The 18,389-nt window shown below is 39.5% G+C and overlaps 2 protein-coding genes across 2 annotated transcripts; one reads left to right on the top strand and one right to left on the bottom strand.

Annotated features, from left to right (window-relative positions):
* Nucleotides 1-597: 597 nt before the first annotated feature.
* LOC117784250 (protein deadpan) lies at nucleotides 598-4,549 on the bottom strand. Its single transcript, XM_034621938.1, has 3 exons — nucleotides 4,005-4,549; nucleotides 3,700-3,795; nucleotides 598-1,905 (listed from the first exon to the last, which is right to left on the bottom strand). Exons 1-3 carry the CDS (start codon nucleotides 4,128-4,130, stop codon nucleotides 760-762), a joined length of 1,368 nt encoding a protein of 455 aa, XP_034477829.1. The 5' UTR covers nucleotides 4,131-4,549; the 3' UTR covers nucleotides 598-759.
* A 4,983-nt stretch (nucleotides 4,550-9,532) lies between these two features.
* LOC117783686 (protein peanut) lies at nucleotides 9,533-11,560 on the top strand. Its single transcript, XM_034621213.1, has one exon. The coding sequence runs from the start codon at nucleotides 9,936-9,938 to the stop codon at nucleotides 11,532-11,534; it is 1,599 nt and encodes a 532-aa protein (XP_034477104.1). The 5' UTR covers nucleotides 9,533-9,935; the 3' UTR covers nucleotides 11,535-11,560.
* Nucleotides 11,561-18,389: the final 6,829 nt, after the last annotated feature.

Below are 18,389 nucleotides of genomic sequence, written 5' to 3'. Positions count from 1 at the left end.
ATCGCAAGGTCACTTTCGTACAATACATTGATAATATTATCAGTTTCCGTTCTCACGGTTCAAGCTCTATGGTTCAAGTTTAGTTAAATACAATTGACAGTTGATTTTCTAGGTGATCAAATTATTCTTAAAACGTTTTTTGATTTAAAAATAATTAAAGGTTGGATCTAAAAAAAATTTAAAATAACATAGAAGAAAAAGAAATAAGGCTCTTTTAGCTTCACTAAATCGTAGCTAAAAAACCTAATTATCGCTTTGTTTCCCCAAATAGAACACAACAACTATTTTTTCTGCTTGTTTGAAAGCATTATTTTATTATTTGATCAATCTTTCACTCAGATAAATCGCAGCATGAACATCTCTCTATATATATATATATTAAAATGTAATAATATAATATAAAATTAAACATGAAACATTGAACTTTAGACTAAAATCTACATAACTTAGTTAAAAATTCTTGTAGTTGTAATTATAAAAATAATGTTAAATGTTGTAGGCTGCTAAAATACATAATAATGTTAAGAGTATAAAATAGATAAATGCTTAAACAAATTAATACAAATTATACAAAAAATTACACAAAATATACACACATCAAAAATCACAGCTGAACTTAAAATTGAAGAAAGCGGGAAAAAAACGTTGAATTACAATTTCAATAAGAAAATAAATTAACAAATGAATTAACCTTTACAGATAGTAAAAAACTTAACATATAGAACATGTTTTCATGAGAGTTTATTGGATGTTGCTGCTTCACCAGGGCCGCCAGGCGGAACTGGACTTCTCAATGGCGGCGGCCAGGAATTTCTTAGACGATGGTTCGTCCATTAACGAACAATCGCTAGAATCGGCCTGCTCCTGCTCCAGCTCACGATCCCGTTTACGGGCAGAGCTCTCCTGTCCACTGGTGGAGCTCACCTGCTGCTGTTGCAGATGTGCCACCAGAGAATGCGACGTGTTGCAGGCAGAGGTGCTGCTGTCATGACTGCCTCCGCTCAGATTCAGTGAGCCGCTGGTGTTGAAGGAGGTCTCTGCACTGGTCGGAGGCGGTGTGGAGAAGACGCCCGCAAAACTGTGCTGCTTGGCAAGCAGAAGTTCCGCCTGAGCCGCACTTGCCGGCGAGGCAGCACGGGATTCATCGCCTTGGCTCTGGCTGGAGATGGAGGAGATGGGACTCAGTGGTGGACTGCTGGTGGTGTTCTTAGCAGCTAATGTGACGGTTGCTCCTGCTGCCTGGATTTGCGTTTGAGCGGGAGCTGTGGGCTTGTTAAATGCGCTCAGCCTGAAGCTTTGGTTATAATCGCTGAGATGTGTTGGATTTGCAATGCTGGCAAGTGCCGCGCTAGCTGCATTGTGCATCGTTGATCCTGGCCAGACAAAGGGAGCGGGCGCAGGCGCCGTCGTAGTCGTTGAGTTGGGCATAATCAGGGCAAACTCTCCCGACGGCAAGCGGGAAGGTATTAGCTGTAGTCCACCCATTTGTATGGCTGGTGTGCTTTCCCGAGTATTGTTGTTGTTGCCTCCAGTGTTGCTGTTGTTGTTAAGATCCTGCGGCAATGGAGGGAAAAGCGGAGCTGCCGATCCGGGAAATATGCTGGGTGGCAATTGACCGCGATAACCATTGTTAAAGTTGCTCATGGAGCCAATCTGCTCGAGACTGTTGGCACAGTTGTTGAGATGGGCGCTGAGACGTTGACGCACACCGAGATCGACACCCTCCATTTGGCTAACATAGCGATTAACCTCCTCGGCGCATTCAACAAAGCCCGTCTTGAATTTGTGCACCACTGTGGGATCACTCTGGATGGCCATGTTAAGCTGTTGGCGCTGCACGGACTGCAAATGCTTCACCGTCATCTCGAGTATGTCGGCCTTTTCCAGTTTGGTATGTCGCGCCGGCTAAAAACGGTGGAAGAACAAACAGATAATGATGAGCACCATGTCGTTTACTCTTTGGGTGTCGTTTTTGGTTTGGTTTCAACTACTTAAACTACACACAACCAAAGCAGAAGCCGCCTGGCTAATTGTTTTCGTGCATTGACCAGGTCCAGGCACCAGAGACCAGGTCCAGAGACATGGTCCAAGTCACAGGGCCAGTAACAAGGCCCCTATAACAAGTTCAATGCATGGGAAACAAGTGAAACTCTTAATAATGCTGCTAAAACTGTGTGTAAACTAGGGAATACCCTGTAAGCCGAAAGATCTTTACAAAAACAAAAAAGGAACTTGTGAACACCAAAAAGGGATCATAGATTATTGTAAAAATATGAACTAAACTTTAATTTAGAATAGCTGTCATTTACAATTATTCAAATTTTAGAATTGTCTCATTTTTTCTAAAAACGTACTTATTATTAAAAAATTATATAATAATAATTATATTATAATTTAAAGAATTTCCATCTATGTTTATTTAAAAGTGATTTGTATTTTGATGAAAAAATAAATGAATAACTCCCATTAATAATGATTATAGACAGATATTTTATCAAATTTCTCAAAATTAATCATTATTATTGATGGAAACCCACAACAATCAATCAATATGGTGTCAGTCTTTTCTTGTATGTGTATTCCTTATCATCTTTACGATCCCTGCATTTTGCTCACCCCCAACTTGAACCAAAATACCCCATTTTGCTGCACTACTATGTAAAGGGCATAGAAAAGTGAATGATGCAGACGCCCGAGCACGTTTCTTGCTTCATATGTCCAACTATTTGTAATCTGCCTCTGTTGCTGCTCAGTTCTGTTCTTTTTCTGTTTTCTTCATCGTTTGTTGTTGCTGTTCAGTTCAGTCCAGCAAATATCACACGCCCCAAAGCCGCGCGGTCACTAAGCTCTGTCTCAAGCTGCCAAAGGTGATAGAGATACAGATACAGCGAGCGAGAGACAAAGAGAGAGAGAGAGAGAACGGGAGAGAGAGAGAGAATCTGTTTGGCACTTCTGCTGCCGCCGTTGGCTGCATATTTTGCAAAAGTTTCCCACGCAGGTCGCCCGCTTCGCTTTTGCCCTGCTCTGTCCTTTGGCGTCCCTCTCTGCTGCTGCTGCTTCTTCTCACGTCTGCATCTTTTGTTTACTTTTGCTTTTTCTTCAATGTCTTTCTTATTTGATTTTTGGTCGTTGCCTGCAGAAATTCTGCTACACTGGCGTCGGCGTCGGCGTTGGCGTTGGCGTCTTCGCTTTACTTCTATCTCATATAGTTTTTTGTTTTATGTGTATGTTTTTTATGTTTTCTCACAGCAGGATCCACTGTTGGCTCCTGTGGAAACAGGTTTACTGTCTCGCTTTCTGAGATTTCTGCGTAATTTCTCGACTTGTTAACACTTTTGGTCTGACTGACTCGCCGTCGTCATCGTCATCGTCATCGTAACCGTCGGCGCTCTCTTGTAATGATCATCAATAAAATTTAATACTCAATTAAACCGTTGACTTGATTCTTTTCTTCTCTTTTTTTTATGTCTGCTCGTCTGTCTGTCTGTCTGTCTCTCTGTCGTAGGAGTCTTGTATCCTTTTGTAGTTTTGCCGACTTCAGACACTTGAAATTTTCGAGTTTATAAAATTAATGTGGCTTGTGACACCATTTATAAGGAAAGCGAAATGATCCTGCAGCTAGTTTCTAAATCATTGCCCATATATTTTTTTTTGGTTTCTGCTTTGTTTCTGATATTTCTACAAGTAAAGGATACTTACGTCTTTTTTCATGGCCTCCAGAATGAGGGATTTGAGCTCGTTTAGGCAGTGATTAATACGAGCGCGACGCCGTTTTTCCATAATAGGTTTGTTAGTCTGTTGAAAAATAATAAGAAAATAAGTAATTAATTAAAAAATTAAATGAATAAATACAACATTATATTTATATCAAAATGAATTTCTTATTTGACATTCATTTTAATAGAATTTTGTTACTTTTTAAAAAAACTTTTAAATATGAGAAAATTTGGCAACGTTTTTTAATGATTCTATAATTTAACTTTTTATTATGACTTGTTACTAACCTTTCGAAGTTCCGCCTTGGACATGCCATTGGGATTGGACATACGTCCATTGCTGCTATAGCCGTCGCTATAGCCATTGGAGCAGTCAAAGTCGTCATCCGAGTTAAGATCGTGTTTGTAATCCATTTTAGTTTGATTGTTGTTTTTAAAATCCAAAAGTTTAGTAAGTTGATGTTATTTTATCCAATCGATCGTCGAGTTTTTTTTTTTTTTTTTAATGCACAACACAGATTTGTTCACAACACGAAAACTTTGGCTATAGTACGAAATAACAATTATTGCACGTACTTTTTGCAAATGTCCAAACAGATAAAAACTTAACAAATTCTACGCGATTTGAATTAGTTCATTTGAGAGTTGTTTTCGATTTGTAGCTGCGTTTCAGGACGAGCGGCAGACAACCGCGCACACGGAACGCCAAAAGGATACTGATCCTCGTCGATGCAAACGCGCTGACTAAAAACGATACGCGACGAAGGCAAAACGAGTCCAAATCTACTCGTTTACCTGAGCAGCAGCAGCGACGACGACGACGACGACGGCAACGAGGCGACGACGCAGGCGCAGGTAGCCGTGAGAGCGACCGTTTGCTCTGCAGCGCATTTGGGGTGGTTGTGCACACGAACATGAGAAATTCCAGCGCAGTCAGCTTGCACTCAAAACCTTTACGCTCAAATGTTGAGTGAGATATTCAGTTGAGTTAACTACTGAGCAGAGTTGTCAGAGAGTTGCATGTTGCATACAGCAAATCAATCACGATCACATGCAGATAGAGTACAATGCATTTCATAAATAATCTGAAATATTAAATAACAATTTTCAATTGCTGTTCCTTAATTTCTTGAGGATATTTTAAAAGATTCTAAATAATATTTGCAGCATATATCAGAATTATTACATGAATTGAGTTTTTCTACAATTTTCTTAAAAATATGAATTCTCAAATGCTTCTATGCTTCCAGGCACTCTTGCAAAATTAATTTCGTACAAACCCTTAACATCTGGAAACTTAATCAATGCTGATCATTGGATGCAATTCATTAAAAATTTCTTTAGAATATTCAGGGTAGTCTTGCGACAGGCAAGACAGCCAGCTGTCTTGATCGAAACAAAGCAACCCCCCTGAAGAACATAAAGATGGTACAATCTAGGGGGTTGCAATTCTCTGCCTGGTCACGGGTCAATCATTAGCTGAAGCTTACCTGACTTGTCATGCGCCTGGATTTCTTGCATTTTGCTTGCAACACCCCAAAACCGTAGGGGCTTAAAAAATTTATTACTTTACAATGTAGCCAACATTGTAAATTAAAGGGCGACATTGCAAAATTGTCAATAACCCGCTGTTGGGCCATGCGTCAGCTGACAGCTGTTGGCGGTCCCTTCGGTTAGCCAGATTTACTGCACTCATAAAATTATTGCGCCGCCTGGCAACTCTGGTTGTGCAAAGCACTCTCAGCTGTCCGCGTTCTAGTCAAATGTCTGTTGAGCGTAAATCCCTCCGCTAGACTCATAAATAGGGCGACATTTTTTTATAAATTGAATAAGCGTTCCATTTGCCTATGATTACCAAATAAATACATGTCTTTATGAATTTGCATGTAGAAATAAATGTTTATATGTGTTGTGGTTTTCCGCTGTCCTCATCAACAGTCAGTTCTGTTAATGATCGTTCTGGAAGGCTGATGTTAATAAGCTGCATTTAGCTGCAAATTTGGCAAACTTATTCCCACGAGAAAACTCAATAAAAATCATGAGCTGGCAAAAAAAATAAAAAGACGAAATGACTGAGTCGCAGACTCATCACACATATGGGCGGCAGTAACACTCGTACTGATATTCATACTCATACTGATACTCATACTCATTCTGGTAGTCGCATTTGCGAATGTGGATCACTTCGTCTGGCCCAAACGTGACGATCGGACCGGTCACACAGTCGCTTCTTGAGAAAATAATGAACAACAGAGAATGAAATTCTATAACAAAAGCTCTGTACATAAAAAAAAATCAAAGTTCAATATCAGCCCCAGTCAGTCGGACAGTTCGAGTTGCTTTGGCTTCTTTTCATACAGTTTTGGCTTCGATCTCGGGATCAAGGTAAATGCCGTTTAGTGTGGCACGATCGTTGATCGGTAGCCGTCTGTGCCACATACATGTACATACATATGTACATCCATATCTCTGCTGGGGCTTCCTTGCGCCTTATTTTTAGTTGCGTTTCAGTTTTCGCTTTTCGTCTTTCGTTTTTTATGCCCGAACGCACGATTTACACATTAAAACACTTTAATTTTTATTGTATCGGGCGATTGCTTCCCTTTTTTTCCCTCTTTTCTTAATCAATTCCACAGCAAGGTAGCATATGTGAGACCTTTCGCAACCTCAAATTAGTGCCTGCGGTTAGATGCTGGGGCATATATTATTTTTAGACGAGTCCTACTGTGGGAACTGCAGTTATTATGGGGTGTGCTACACCCACACCCACAGCACTAAACCCCAAAGCACATCCCTCCAAAAAGATGAAAACAGAATAATGAGCATGAAAAATATGAAACAGTAGCAAATGTGTGAAGTGAAGTCAATCCTGAAACTCGGAAACTGGGGAAACTACGAAACTCAGAGACTGGGGATGCTTAGAGAAGATATATGTTGATTTAAATGAATTTTTTGTTGATTTTTATGGCGCTTTGTTTGGTGTGCGCCGTCTAAGGTACCATTTTAGGTGGGGAGAAATTTGACCGAAGTGTGCGTCGGGTGGCATTAGAAGTAATGACAGGCGTCGAGTTCTTTTAGGGGCTCACAATTTTATTTTTATAAATTTGATAAATGGCCACCGGTAGTTGGGCTAATAACTGGAAACTTTTATGACAGATGTGGACAGAAAGAGGCAGACTGCAAAGTAGATGCTGTGACTATACCTGGGAAGCGTTTACAGATCAATTAAAAAAAAGTTCTCATGGGAACGCAAATAATAAGAATATTCAGCATAGAATTTTACAAAATAGGATCAGTTGATATAAAAATATTATTCATGCAATGATATTTAATTAAATCACTTAGAATGGTACAAAAAACTAAAATACTATACATTTTTTGGAAAGTTTTTATCGAACCAATGTATCTTTACTCAATCAATTTACAAACACTAGATTTGCTAGTTTTCTTTCAGTTTCTTTAAAATTGTGCTCAATTCATAAGATTCTTCTCAGATCGCAAGAAATAATATTGTACAGATCTCAATATAAATGGGCGCCTTGGCAATGTAACGTCTATTGGTCAGCTGCTCTATAGCAAAATGTCAACGACGCGTCGTTGCCTTTTGATGGCATGTGCCAAAAGTTGGCACAGCTGCTGAGGCCGCTTGGCTGAGATAACAATGGTTTGTGATTGGGTCCGAAGTTGGGATAGCAAAGCGGCGCTAAGACCTCAACTGACTTTAGGGGACGTGCGGAGTTTTTATGCGCCTTAATTGTTACCCTTGGATGCCACAACGTCTTACATAATCAAAGAAGATGCGCGCCTAAGTAACAAAACAAATGGATTTGGATGAAGCGTGCCTGATGCAAGACAGCTGCCGAGGCCAGATCAAGAATCTGTTGAAGGGTTGTCTACACAACTTCTTGTTGGGGGATTAACGGCAGTGCTGTTCAGTTTACCTAAAGGATTTGCGGTCAGTACTGGCTTCAACTGCATCATCCAGGGGATCACACAAATCATTGAGTTTTACTGAGGTTGCAAGAATTCTTGATCTCCATATAATACAATATTACGGCATTTCAAAATTGTATTCTAACTCAAATGAATAATTACTTGAATAGACAATACAAGACTAAATGAATTTTAATCAATATTCCAACCAAATAAGTCTCTTTATAATACAAAATTATTAAATAGAATTTAATACTTGTTTTCCTATCAAATTTTATAATTATAGTTGAAGATCCCTCTCATATCTGATACTTCACTCAAGACCTTCTCTGAGTCGATTCCATAATATTCCAACTAATTAATACGATCCAGTAATATTATGCGATTTAATTATCAAAACATAAATATTTCTAAAAAGTCCGTTCCCCTCGTATATTTTTTCCAGAAGTACAGTCAAATCTTGTTACTGCGACCAACAACAACAACAACTGTTTGGCTGATATCAATTCATAATAATAATTCCGCCACAGAGGCTAAAATTAAACCGAAAGCCGAATGTGAGAAAAAAAGTTTCTCACGATCACCTTTTGGACAGACGCATAGAAATCCACGTGTAAAAGGGGGAAGAAGGAACCACCACCGGTGCCACCAACATTAACAACAACAACTGCTGGCGACAACTGCGGAAGGAAGCAATAGTAAAGGCACGGCCACGCAGGCGGAGTAGGACGCAGGACATGCACGGCATCGATATGTGATGGTGGTGGTTGCTTCTTGGTGCTGACGGCCCCCTCGCCCAGTCGCAGTCGCGACTCTTGAGTGCATGAGAATTTAAATTACAAACAAACAGCGCGCACAATCCACGTCCTTTGTTTGTGTGTATTGGCATGTAGGGACCAAGGGCCAGGACCAGGGACTGGGTCGGTGGGAGGGGGCGCAGGACAACAGATGATGGTGTGGGAACTTTGACGAGGACACAGTCGAGCATGAAGCGAACTGTGTCTCTACTGGGGCGGGCAATTACCGAGTTCGAGTCCAGGTTAACTACACGCTAATGTGCCACATTCCCACATTTGTTTAGCTGCTGTCAAAGAACTGACAGAGTGACTTAATAATTTTTCAAAATTAAGTTGAATCGAGTCACCCACACGCCCGTCTCATACGGATGTAGCGTATCAGTGTGGCAGCTCTGCTCACCAATACAGGCGCAATTAAATTGGCTCAGCCGCTCTCTCAGCGGCGCTCTCACTGAAATTGCTCACGCTCATGCGCAACAACAGCGGTTTGCAAAACCAAAAATAACAACAAAACTACAAGAGTTGATTTACAAAATGAAATAGTTTGTGTTGTTCCATTGCTAGATTCTATTAACTCAGAGACAATTCCACACACACACAGTCTCATATATGTACATACACAAGAGCAGTAGTAATGCATTTGCTGCTATTTTTAAATGCACAGACAAAATGATAAGAATATTTTGTTGCATGTACATTGATAAATTCGAGCGGAATATGCGGCAGCATTGTCAGCTGTAAAGTTGTCATGCAGCTGCGCTTGGATTTACCCATGGAGAGAGCTCAAAATTTACTGCTGGCAATGATGTGAATCGAGCGCGCATCAACTGTGAGGGCTGCCAACTCATGCGCTGTTTTTGAATGCCACTACAGTTTCTCATATTTTTCGTTATATAAATTTATTTATGGCCTGCAATTATAATATTTGCTCTTTTAAATTTTTGACTAGTATCTAATAGTATTTAATTGAATATATCTTTAATTTTAATTGTTTTTCACTGCTGACACACTTTTATCTGTGTCGCGTTGGCAGCACCGCTTTTGCCTGCAGCGTGCCATATGCTTGTGTGTTTGTGTATTACTCATGCGCTGAGCCCTTGTGTGCTATATGAGTGTGAGTGCGTGTGGGTTTGTATGTGTATGTTACTCTTTCGTCTCTTTCATGCCTGTTGGTAGCAAGCGCTCTCGCTGCTGCAGCAGTCGCTTGTTTTTCGCTCACTCAACAGCACGGCCATAGCGCGTTGTTGGCGTACTTATTATTTTTTGCAAAGAAGAAGCAGCAGCAGGAGAAGAAACAGTGCAGAAGTTTTGTTGACACCGAAAGAAAAAAAAATACCCTAATACAGACTGAGAACAACAAGAGCAAAAGTTAAAAACTAGGCGTGACGACACAAAAGCGTGCAATCTAAAGACCTTTCTAGTGTATTAAGACGAAAGTGAAAATCGAAGTAAGAAGAAGAGCGTGCGGTTAATAAAACAACAACTGCAAATGAATAGTCCTCGCACAAACGGCGCCATATCAGCGCTGCCCAGCACATTGGCGCAGTTGGCGTTGCGCGACAAGCAGCAGGCGGCATCGGCGTCGGCATCAAATGGCAGCGACTCCTCAGCAGCAGCGCAGCGTCCACAGACGCAGCCGCCCAGTGTGCCAGCAGTAACGGCAGCCGTGAATAAACTGCAGTTGTCAGATACATCTGCCAGTGTGACCAGCTCAAATGGTGACTCGAACAAGTTGACGCACGACTTGCAGGAGAAGGAGGCACAGCAGCAGCAGCTGAAACCACAGAAACCACCACTGCCAGTGCGACAGAAACCAATGGAGATTGCCGGCTACGTGGGATTTGCCAATCTACCAAATCAGGTATACCGCAAGGCGGTTAAGCGTGGCTTTGAGTTCACGTTAATGGTGGTGGGTGGCAGTGGACTGGGCAAGTCCACGTTGATCAATTCCATGTTCCTGTCGGACATCTACAATGCGGAACAGTATCCGGGTCCGTCTCTACGCAAGAAGAAGACGGTGGCGGTGGAGGCCACCAAGGTGATGCTCAAGGAGAACGGCGTCAACCTGACGCTCACTGTGGTGGATACGCCGGGCTTTGGCGATGCCGTGGATAACAGCAATTGCTGGGTGCCAATACTGGAGTATGTGGACAGCAAGTACGAGGAGTACTTAACAGCCGAGTCTCGTGTCTATCGCAAGACAATCTCCGATAACCGTGTGCACTGCTGCCTGTATTTCATCGCACCTTCGGGTCATGGTCTGCTGCCCTTGGACATTGCCTGTATGCAGAGTCTGTCGGATAAGGTTAATCTGGTGCCGGTTATTGCCAAGGCCGATACCATGACGCCGGATGAGGTGCATCTGTTCAAGAAGCAGATACTCAATGAGATTGCTCAACACAAGATTAAGATCTATGATTTTCCCGCCACTCTCGAAGATGCCGCCGAGGAGTCCAAGGCCACACAAAATCTACGCAGTCGTGTTCCCTTCGCCGTTGTTGGTGCGAATACCATAATTGAGATAGACGGCAAGAAGGTGCGAGGACGTCGATATCCTTGGGGTCTGGTTGAGGTTGAGAACCTGACACATTGCGATTTTATTGCACTTCGGAATATGGTCATTCGCACACATCTGCAGGATCTGAAGGATGTGACGAACAATGTGCACTACGAGAACTATCGATGTCGCAAACTATCGGAATTGGGTCTGGTCGATGGAAAGGCGCGTCTGTCAAACAAGAATCCGCTCACCCAGATGGAGGAGGAGAAGCGGGAGCACGAGCAGAAGATGAAGAAAATGGAGGCCGAAATGGAGCAGGTCTTTGACATGAAGGTCAAGGAGAAAATGCAAAAGCTCAAGGACTCCGAACTGGAGATGGCCCGTCGTCACGAGGAGCGCAAAAAGGCGCTGGAGCTGCAGATACACGAGCTGGACGAGAAGCGGCGAGAGTTTGAGCGGGAGAAAAAGGAGTGGGAGGATGTCAATCACGTAACGCTAGAGGAGCTCAAACGACGTAGTCTGGGTGCAAACAGCAGCACCGACAATGTTGATGCTAAGAAGGAGAAGAAGAAGAAGGGTCTGTTCTAAGCAGGGACCGCAAATAAGAGTTATGAGTTTGAAAATAACTTTTGTTTTTGATTTTTATTTTAAAAATTTAATAATTACTTTTATTTTTATGAAAATTTTTATTTTAAAAATTAAAAATTATTTATGATTTCATAATTTTTATATTTTCATTGAAAAATTCAAGTTATTTTTCAATTTTTCTTCTAAAAATCAACATATAATTTTTATTTAAAAAACTATAACCGTTACGGTCCCTGGTTCTAAGTCAGCGAAAAGATATCCTCCTCCTAATTAACAAAAAACAAAACAAAATATAAAGATTTACGTACTACAAATTAAGAGCTAAAAAATCTCGAGAACAAAATAACATAACGAATTATATATATATAAGTTGCGGTGCAGACCATACTATAAATTAATATATATACATATATAAATTATATATATGTGTTCAATTCAAAAGATTTCATGTACTCTGACTTTGTACGAACTTGGAGAATTTTATCAGGCCTCCATAAATTAAAATACATATGTATTGTTTGGTTTCCAGTCTAGGAAATACACACACAACACTCACAGAGACGACTCGGCTTTCGCACAGCAATCGCGCATTTGTTTTTTACATGCATACATATTAAACAGTTATTATTAGTACAGTATTTTATCAAACTACTTAAAGAAGCGCATCAAAATACCGAAATATATACAAAAACATATATAGTAAATATAAAATTACTTGACGACATTTTGACTAGCATAAATGAATTGAAAAGAACCTAAATTGTATTTACAAAATACTTAAATATCGCTTAATTAACAATAAATAAAAATCAGAAAACCGAATTATCCTAATAGAAATAACATATATAACGTATGTATCGTATAATGTTTGTGTATTTACTTATTATGCATAAAAGTCATAAAAACACAAAGCAAAAAGAAACAAAAAACAGCAATCGCAACAACAAAAACAACAACAGCAGCAGCAGCAACAAAAAAATATACTCTTGCATTTTACAAAATAAAGTCTTCTTTTTAGTTTAACTACATATTAAAAAAAACCTCATTTGGTGTTGTGTTTATTCAACTGCAAGGCGCACTCAATATGAAGTAAGTATATATTGTATCATATAAATACATTATACAGGGTGTCTTTGTCTCTGGCACGCGTCGTCTTGGCCGCTTGCTTTTGAACTGGAATTAGCACCGTGACGCTTCGTTTCGAAATGCCCAACAATGTTGCACTCTCTCACCAACTGCTGACTAATTTCTTATGTACATATCGAGTCAGTCTGAATATTTCTGATGATTTCGAATACATTCATTGTTTTAAGCCGAATGACGCAGCTTGGGAATGGAATTACAATCGATGTAGCTAATAGTTTTTTTTTTGAATTAGTAATGCTAAATTGAATGTCTTCGACTCAGACATTCTCACAAACAATAAATATATAGTAGCACAGTCAAGTTTTATTATGAGGTAATTGATATCTTTAACAAAAGGCATTTGTGCTTATCCAGTGGGATTTTTTTATTGTTATCACAAGAGGTGTGATAAAAAAAATGTAACCACAGTTTGATAACGTCAAGATCTGTGTTGCGGTTGTTTGCTTTTGGTAGAGCTTACTGTTGCAGAATGTAATACTATTTACTTATATTCACAGATACTTGTATGACAATTATATGCAATTCCAAATAAGATTCTCAAATAGCGCAAGTTATCAGACGGTGCCAAGGCTCACCCACAAATTGCACTACTCTCCGCTCTTTTTAATATTATGATATAAGGCCGCATGCAATTTAAAACCGTCAGCCACACCCTATATGCTGTATGCCAATGGGGCCCACTTGAAATTGCTTTCTAAATGCCCGGCTGAGGCACACCAGGCATAGCGGAGCCCCCAAACGTATGGGTATTTAATTTATGCATAAAAATTAATCCATAACCCAATTGAAAGGCACTCAATTAATGCCGTATAGAGCGTAAAAAGAAAAGCCAACAGTGAAAGACATGAAACATGGAGCGAGAGTGCGGTTGCAAGATAGACAAGGAGTTGTCGGAGGCGTGCAGTTCTCGTATGTATACAAATGTATATACAAAATATATGTATCTGTGTGTGAGTGTGTATGTAAGTCAACAACGTTGACGCAGCACTTAAGCGGCAATTGCTGGCGATCAATGAACGCAACGGCAACAACTACAACAGCTCACTGGAGTTTGGCGTTTTTTGTTTTTGTTATTGCTGTGTGTTGTTTTTAGGACGATGACTCAAATACTTATAAAGAGCGAGATATGTACATACATACAAACGAGAGTACAAGCATGTATGAAAATAATTTAAAGAGCGGTTGGTAAGCTTATCAGCTGAAATGAGAACACTGCAAGAAAAGTTTGTTTTGACTTATGGCATATAAGTACATATGTATGTGTTGCTCACCCTGTTTCGCAACACATGTGTCCCACACATGGACTGGACACCCTGTAGCGCTGTCTGCCTTGCCTCTTGAGCTACATTCCAGCACGTCAAAGCGCGCAGAACGAAAACTGAAATCAAAAACAAATGTTGACCGTTCTTCTAATAAGCCGGCAACCGCACAACTCTCAGATACTCGTACTCTCCACACAACACACTCACACGAGAACCGTTTCAAAGAGAGATGGCAGCGACGCACGGTCACCCACACGATCGCATAGCTTGACATATTTACGTGACGCGGAGAGCCAAAGAGCAGCCAATTGACCAAAACTGAGAGAGCGCGTCGCTTCTCTGCGTGCGTCGACCGCGACGTAGACGTTGACTGCGACTGCGCAACGTTTTATTTGAAATTTCCGTTTACAATTTCTTTGGCTTCGACTTACAGAGTACATGCGAGCTCAGTGGCCTGGGTTGTGGCTCCGGCTCCGGCTCCCCTCTCAAGTTGACATTTGACATTTTTCCATTTCAAAAACGGGAAGTGATTTTTATAGGTTTGTTTGTTTGCTTGTTTTGGCTCACGGCTCGTTTGCATTGCGCGTCTTCAGCTTCTCCTCCCCCAACCCAGAGACAGCCCCGTCAATGTCAGCAGATAAGGGTACACTTGCATACTGTATACTGTATGTCTGTATTTGAGTACATTTTATGATTTCTCATATTTTCTTATTTTGTTTTATTTACAAACAAAGAAATTAGATCGTGTGGGTCGACACACATATGTATCTATCAGTTAGTTTATGTAACACTTGTGGGAATTATAGAAATTGATAAAAATGCGCCTTGATTGTAAATTATCTTGCGAGTCTGTAAATAATCACTTGTTAAAATTGACACATCCCTAAGGGGAGAATTGTTTGCATTGCATTTAGCGATTCGAGCCGAACTCAAACGAGAATTTCTTGTTTTATTGTAAAGGCGCCTCTTAAGGTGTGTCCCCGTGTGTGTCCCTGTGTGTGTCCCTGTGTGTGTGTGTGTGGTCACACGTTTAATAAACTGAACCTCAACCCGGACACAAAACTTTTGGGCTCTACTTCCGATTTTTGGTTTCGCCACAACATTCGAACAATAGTTGATTTGGAATTTCGTTCCCATAGCGGTATATCAGTTCCCCTTTGCCCCTTGCTTGTCACTGCTTCTCTTCTTCTTGGTCCTGCGTCTCCTGATTTCCGCCAATCGCATGCACGAAGCGTGCACAACATCCGCTCTTATTCATTCCATCGAGAGAGGGAGAGAGCGATAAACCGAAATCTTTACCGTTTTACCTTTTGCGAATATTTCGTATATTTCGCTTTGCCATTGTTGTGCATTTACAGTTTTTAGAATGGATTTTATTGTCCCATCCACATCCTGGGAATGAGAATTAAAGTGGGCATCGGTATGGGAATGAACCCATTAACAGGTGTACACTCCGCTGTTCATTTTGTGGAGGTGTTATAATTGTGAGATTTTCTTTTGTGTTGATCTTGAGAAGCTTCGTTAAATATTTGGTTGAATGACAAACTGATCTTTCTGCCATTCTCTACTTGATCGAGAAATTAATTCATTTATAGTTTCATCGTTATAAAATCTTTCTTCAAAATGTAATATAATTAACTGTGGCTAATTTAAAAATCAAACTATAATTTTGTAACAACTTAATTAACAACGAACCATGACATTTTTTTTTTTCATGTATCTAGTAATTCAATCCGGCAAGAAACGACACCAATACAAACATAAATACTGCCTATTGCAAATAAGTATAAGTACAGTGATTATTCGGAAATGCATCCGGACATTCTGCCACAAAATGCAAAAAAAAACAAAAAAAAAAATAAATAAATAAAGTAGTCCATAAATATCTTTCGGAAGAATTCTGTAATGACAAACAGCAATCTTGACAAAAATATCTTCCAAACTGGAATTTAAGTTAATACAAAAATATTTAATATTATAGTCATGAAGACAAATAATTGCTAGTATTTGCACACATACATTATTTTTTTCCTTGGACAGTATGTAAGCCTTATAGAGTTGTTTAAGTTGTTGTATAATTTTATTAATTTCTTCTTCATTTTCTTTTGTTGCTATCAATCGACCAATTATTTACATTGTCTGATGATTTGGATCGTAAGCTGTCAAAACAGTTGACATATGTTTTCAAGTACAGTAACCGCAGAGTATATAGAATATGTATACATACTTATTTATAATGGCGCTTAGTGGGAATGTAAATGAAATCAGAGTGAGTCAACATAGAGTTACATAGAGTGAGGACAAGGGTAAGACGTTTAGCTTTTTACTGACCATAATTTCCATAATTGAGCAACAGTTGTGTTCGGGGACAGATTTGTGGTTTTGCGAGATGACCCTGAGAACAGATTCTTCGATTCTCATGTATTGACAGTTCATTTGGGGCCTAAGCAAAGTACTTAAAATTTGGGTCACTCGTAATTGGCCAGATACACAGATTGACACAGAGCAGAGACTGCGCAAAGGGGATGGGGGCGGGGGATTGTTGCGGCAGCTCTTAAAGTGACTTAAAAGTAGGTTACAATGCGGTTGCTCCTCGTTGTCGTTGGCTTGTCGGTCTTTTGTGCTGCATCTTGGCACAAGCCACCCTTTCATTATATTCTCTTTTTTTGTGTGTGTGTGTGTATTTTCGTTTTTTGTGAATGCCTCTGCATGACAAGTGGTGCTCATGATGAGGATGAGCACACGTCGGGCCCCACCATTCAGATGCAGGGCAGCCCATTCACTGGTACAACTCATAATTGATGTTCAAATTGCTGTTGAATGATGCGATGCTGTCGAGGAAGCACTTGTCACAGTTTTGTGCCCATTGCTCAGCATCATGGGAGGGTTGTGTATTTGATTTTTGTGACAATTTGTAAGCAGCGCATACAGGGTATACTGTATTGTAGATCAACCACATTGAAAGGTAACTTTTTTTTTACACATTGATCATATTTTGATTTGTCTTAACTTTAATAAATGTTATTATATACAGAAAAATCCATTTTTAATTGAACTAAGCGAAGGGTACAGGGTGTCTATAAGTCGTTTACCCTGCTTAGCATTGTTACTTTGCTCTTCTGTTAATATTTTTTATGAAATAGTTGTGTGTTGGTTTTGTTTAGCAACATCAAATTGATTAAATTTGTTTCAATTAGAGAAGCGGAAGCTGTTAAAAAACTGCGACGAGTCTACAAGGAAAATGTGATCGTTTTTTTGGTTTCTAAGCGTGTCACACGTGCCAGGAAATCAGCCTCAAAGGTAGACAGAAAATACGTTACACCAACTAATTTCCCGGCTCAACAATAACATCAACAATTTATTGAGCCACGTGGCATTTGAGCTGGCAGGCAACTGCACATTGGCAACAAAGGACGAGGGCTCCCCCTCTTTATCTCTTTCTTTCTCTTCTTCTCCAATATCGTGGAGTAGTTGCACAAGCGAAAGGAACAGGACCCTCATTGAGCATTGCAATGAGTCGCTTTCCTCATTGAGATTCGGGGGTTGCAGTTGAGTATTGAGCCAGGACGAGCAGTTGCTTGGGACTCTCGTCCTGTGACTGTGTAATTATTATCAGTGATCCTGAAATGAACGTTACTTTGAGCCCGGTGTTTTTCATCTGGCACGCGCCAAAGTCCTTTTCTTGGCTTCGTTTTCCTCTCTACAAAGGCACAGCTGCAATGCCAACACATAACATGACGAATTTCTTTTCAGAGAGATCTAAAGATTTTTCTTCTGACATGCTAGGAAAAAATATCTTTCTAGATATGGGGCTGAAGGTAAAAAATCAAATTGTAGTCATTAGAATATAGATTGGAATGGAATGAATGAAATAAATTGTACAAATGAAAAAGAACTTTTATTTAACGGTAGAGACTTCCAAAAAAAATATCAATCTGTACATTTTCGGAATTTAATTATATCCTAATTGATATTCGCAGTTGTGGATTTGCTAATTCAAGTAAGTTCAAATGTTAAATAACTAAAAAGATAGACAGTTTTTTATTTTCTTTATAAATAAATGTCTTATAAGACTTAAACAATATTTTTATATTAGTAATAAAAGTCTTTCTAAAATTTTGTTACATTCTTCCTCTTTAATAACTTTTAATCAAAAAATCTTCAATAACACTTATAAAAAACTAAAAAAATAAAAATCAAAAATAATAATTATTTACAATTTTGTTTTTTTATATCATAAATCACTATTCAATTTATTAAAAAAATAAAAGTCTTTAAATGACCAAAAAAAGTTATTTTTGCTTATTCCTCAGTAAGGTTATGGTCTCTGGAATATAAATGACTCTTAAATAATTTTCTAGTACATCCCAAATTGAAATAATCTTTGAAAGAGCAACTTTACCAGGTATATTTATATATATCTCCAAGTCCCACTCAACTCAATTTG

Source organism: Drosophila innubila, assembly GCF_004354385.1.
Source record: "Drosophila innubila isolate TH190305 chromosome 2R unlocalized genomic scaffold, UK_Dinn_1.0 1_C_2R, whole genome shotgun sequence".
Classification (NCBI taxonomy): domain Eukaryota; kingdom Metazoa; phylum Arthropoda; class Insecta; order Diptera; family Drosophilidae; genus Drosophila; species Drosophila innubila.
Note: the sequence above shows the minus strand (reverse complement) of the source record. Positions and strands in the feature narration are given on the sequence as shown.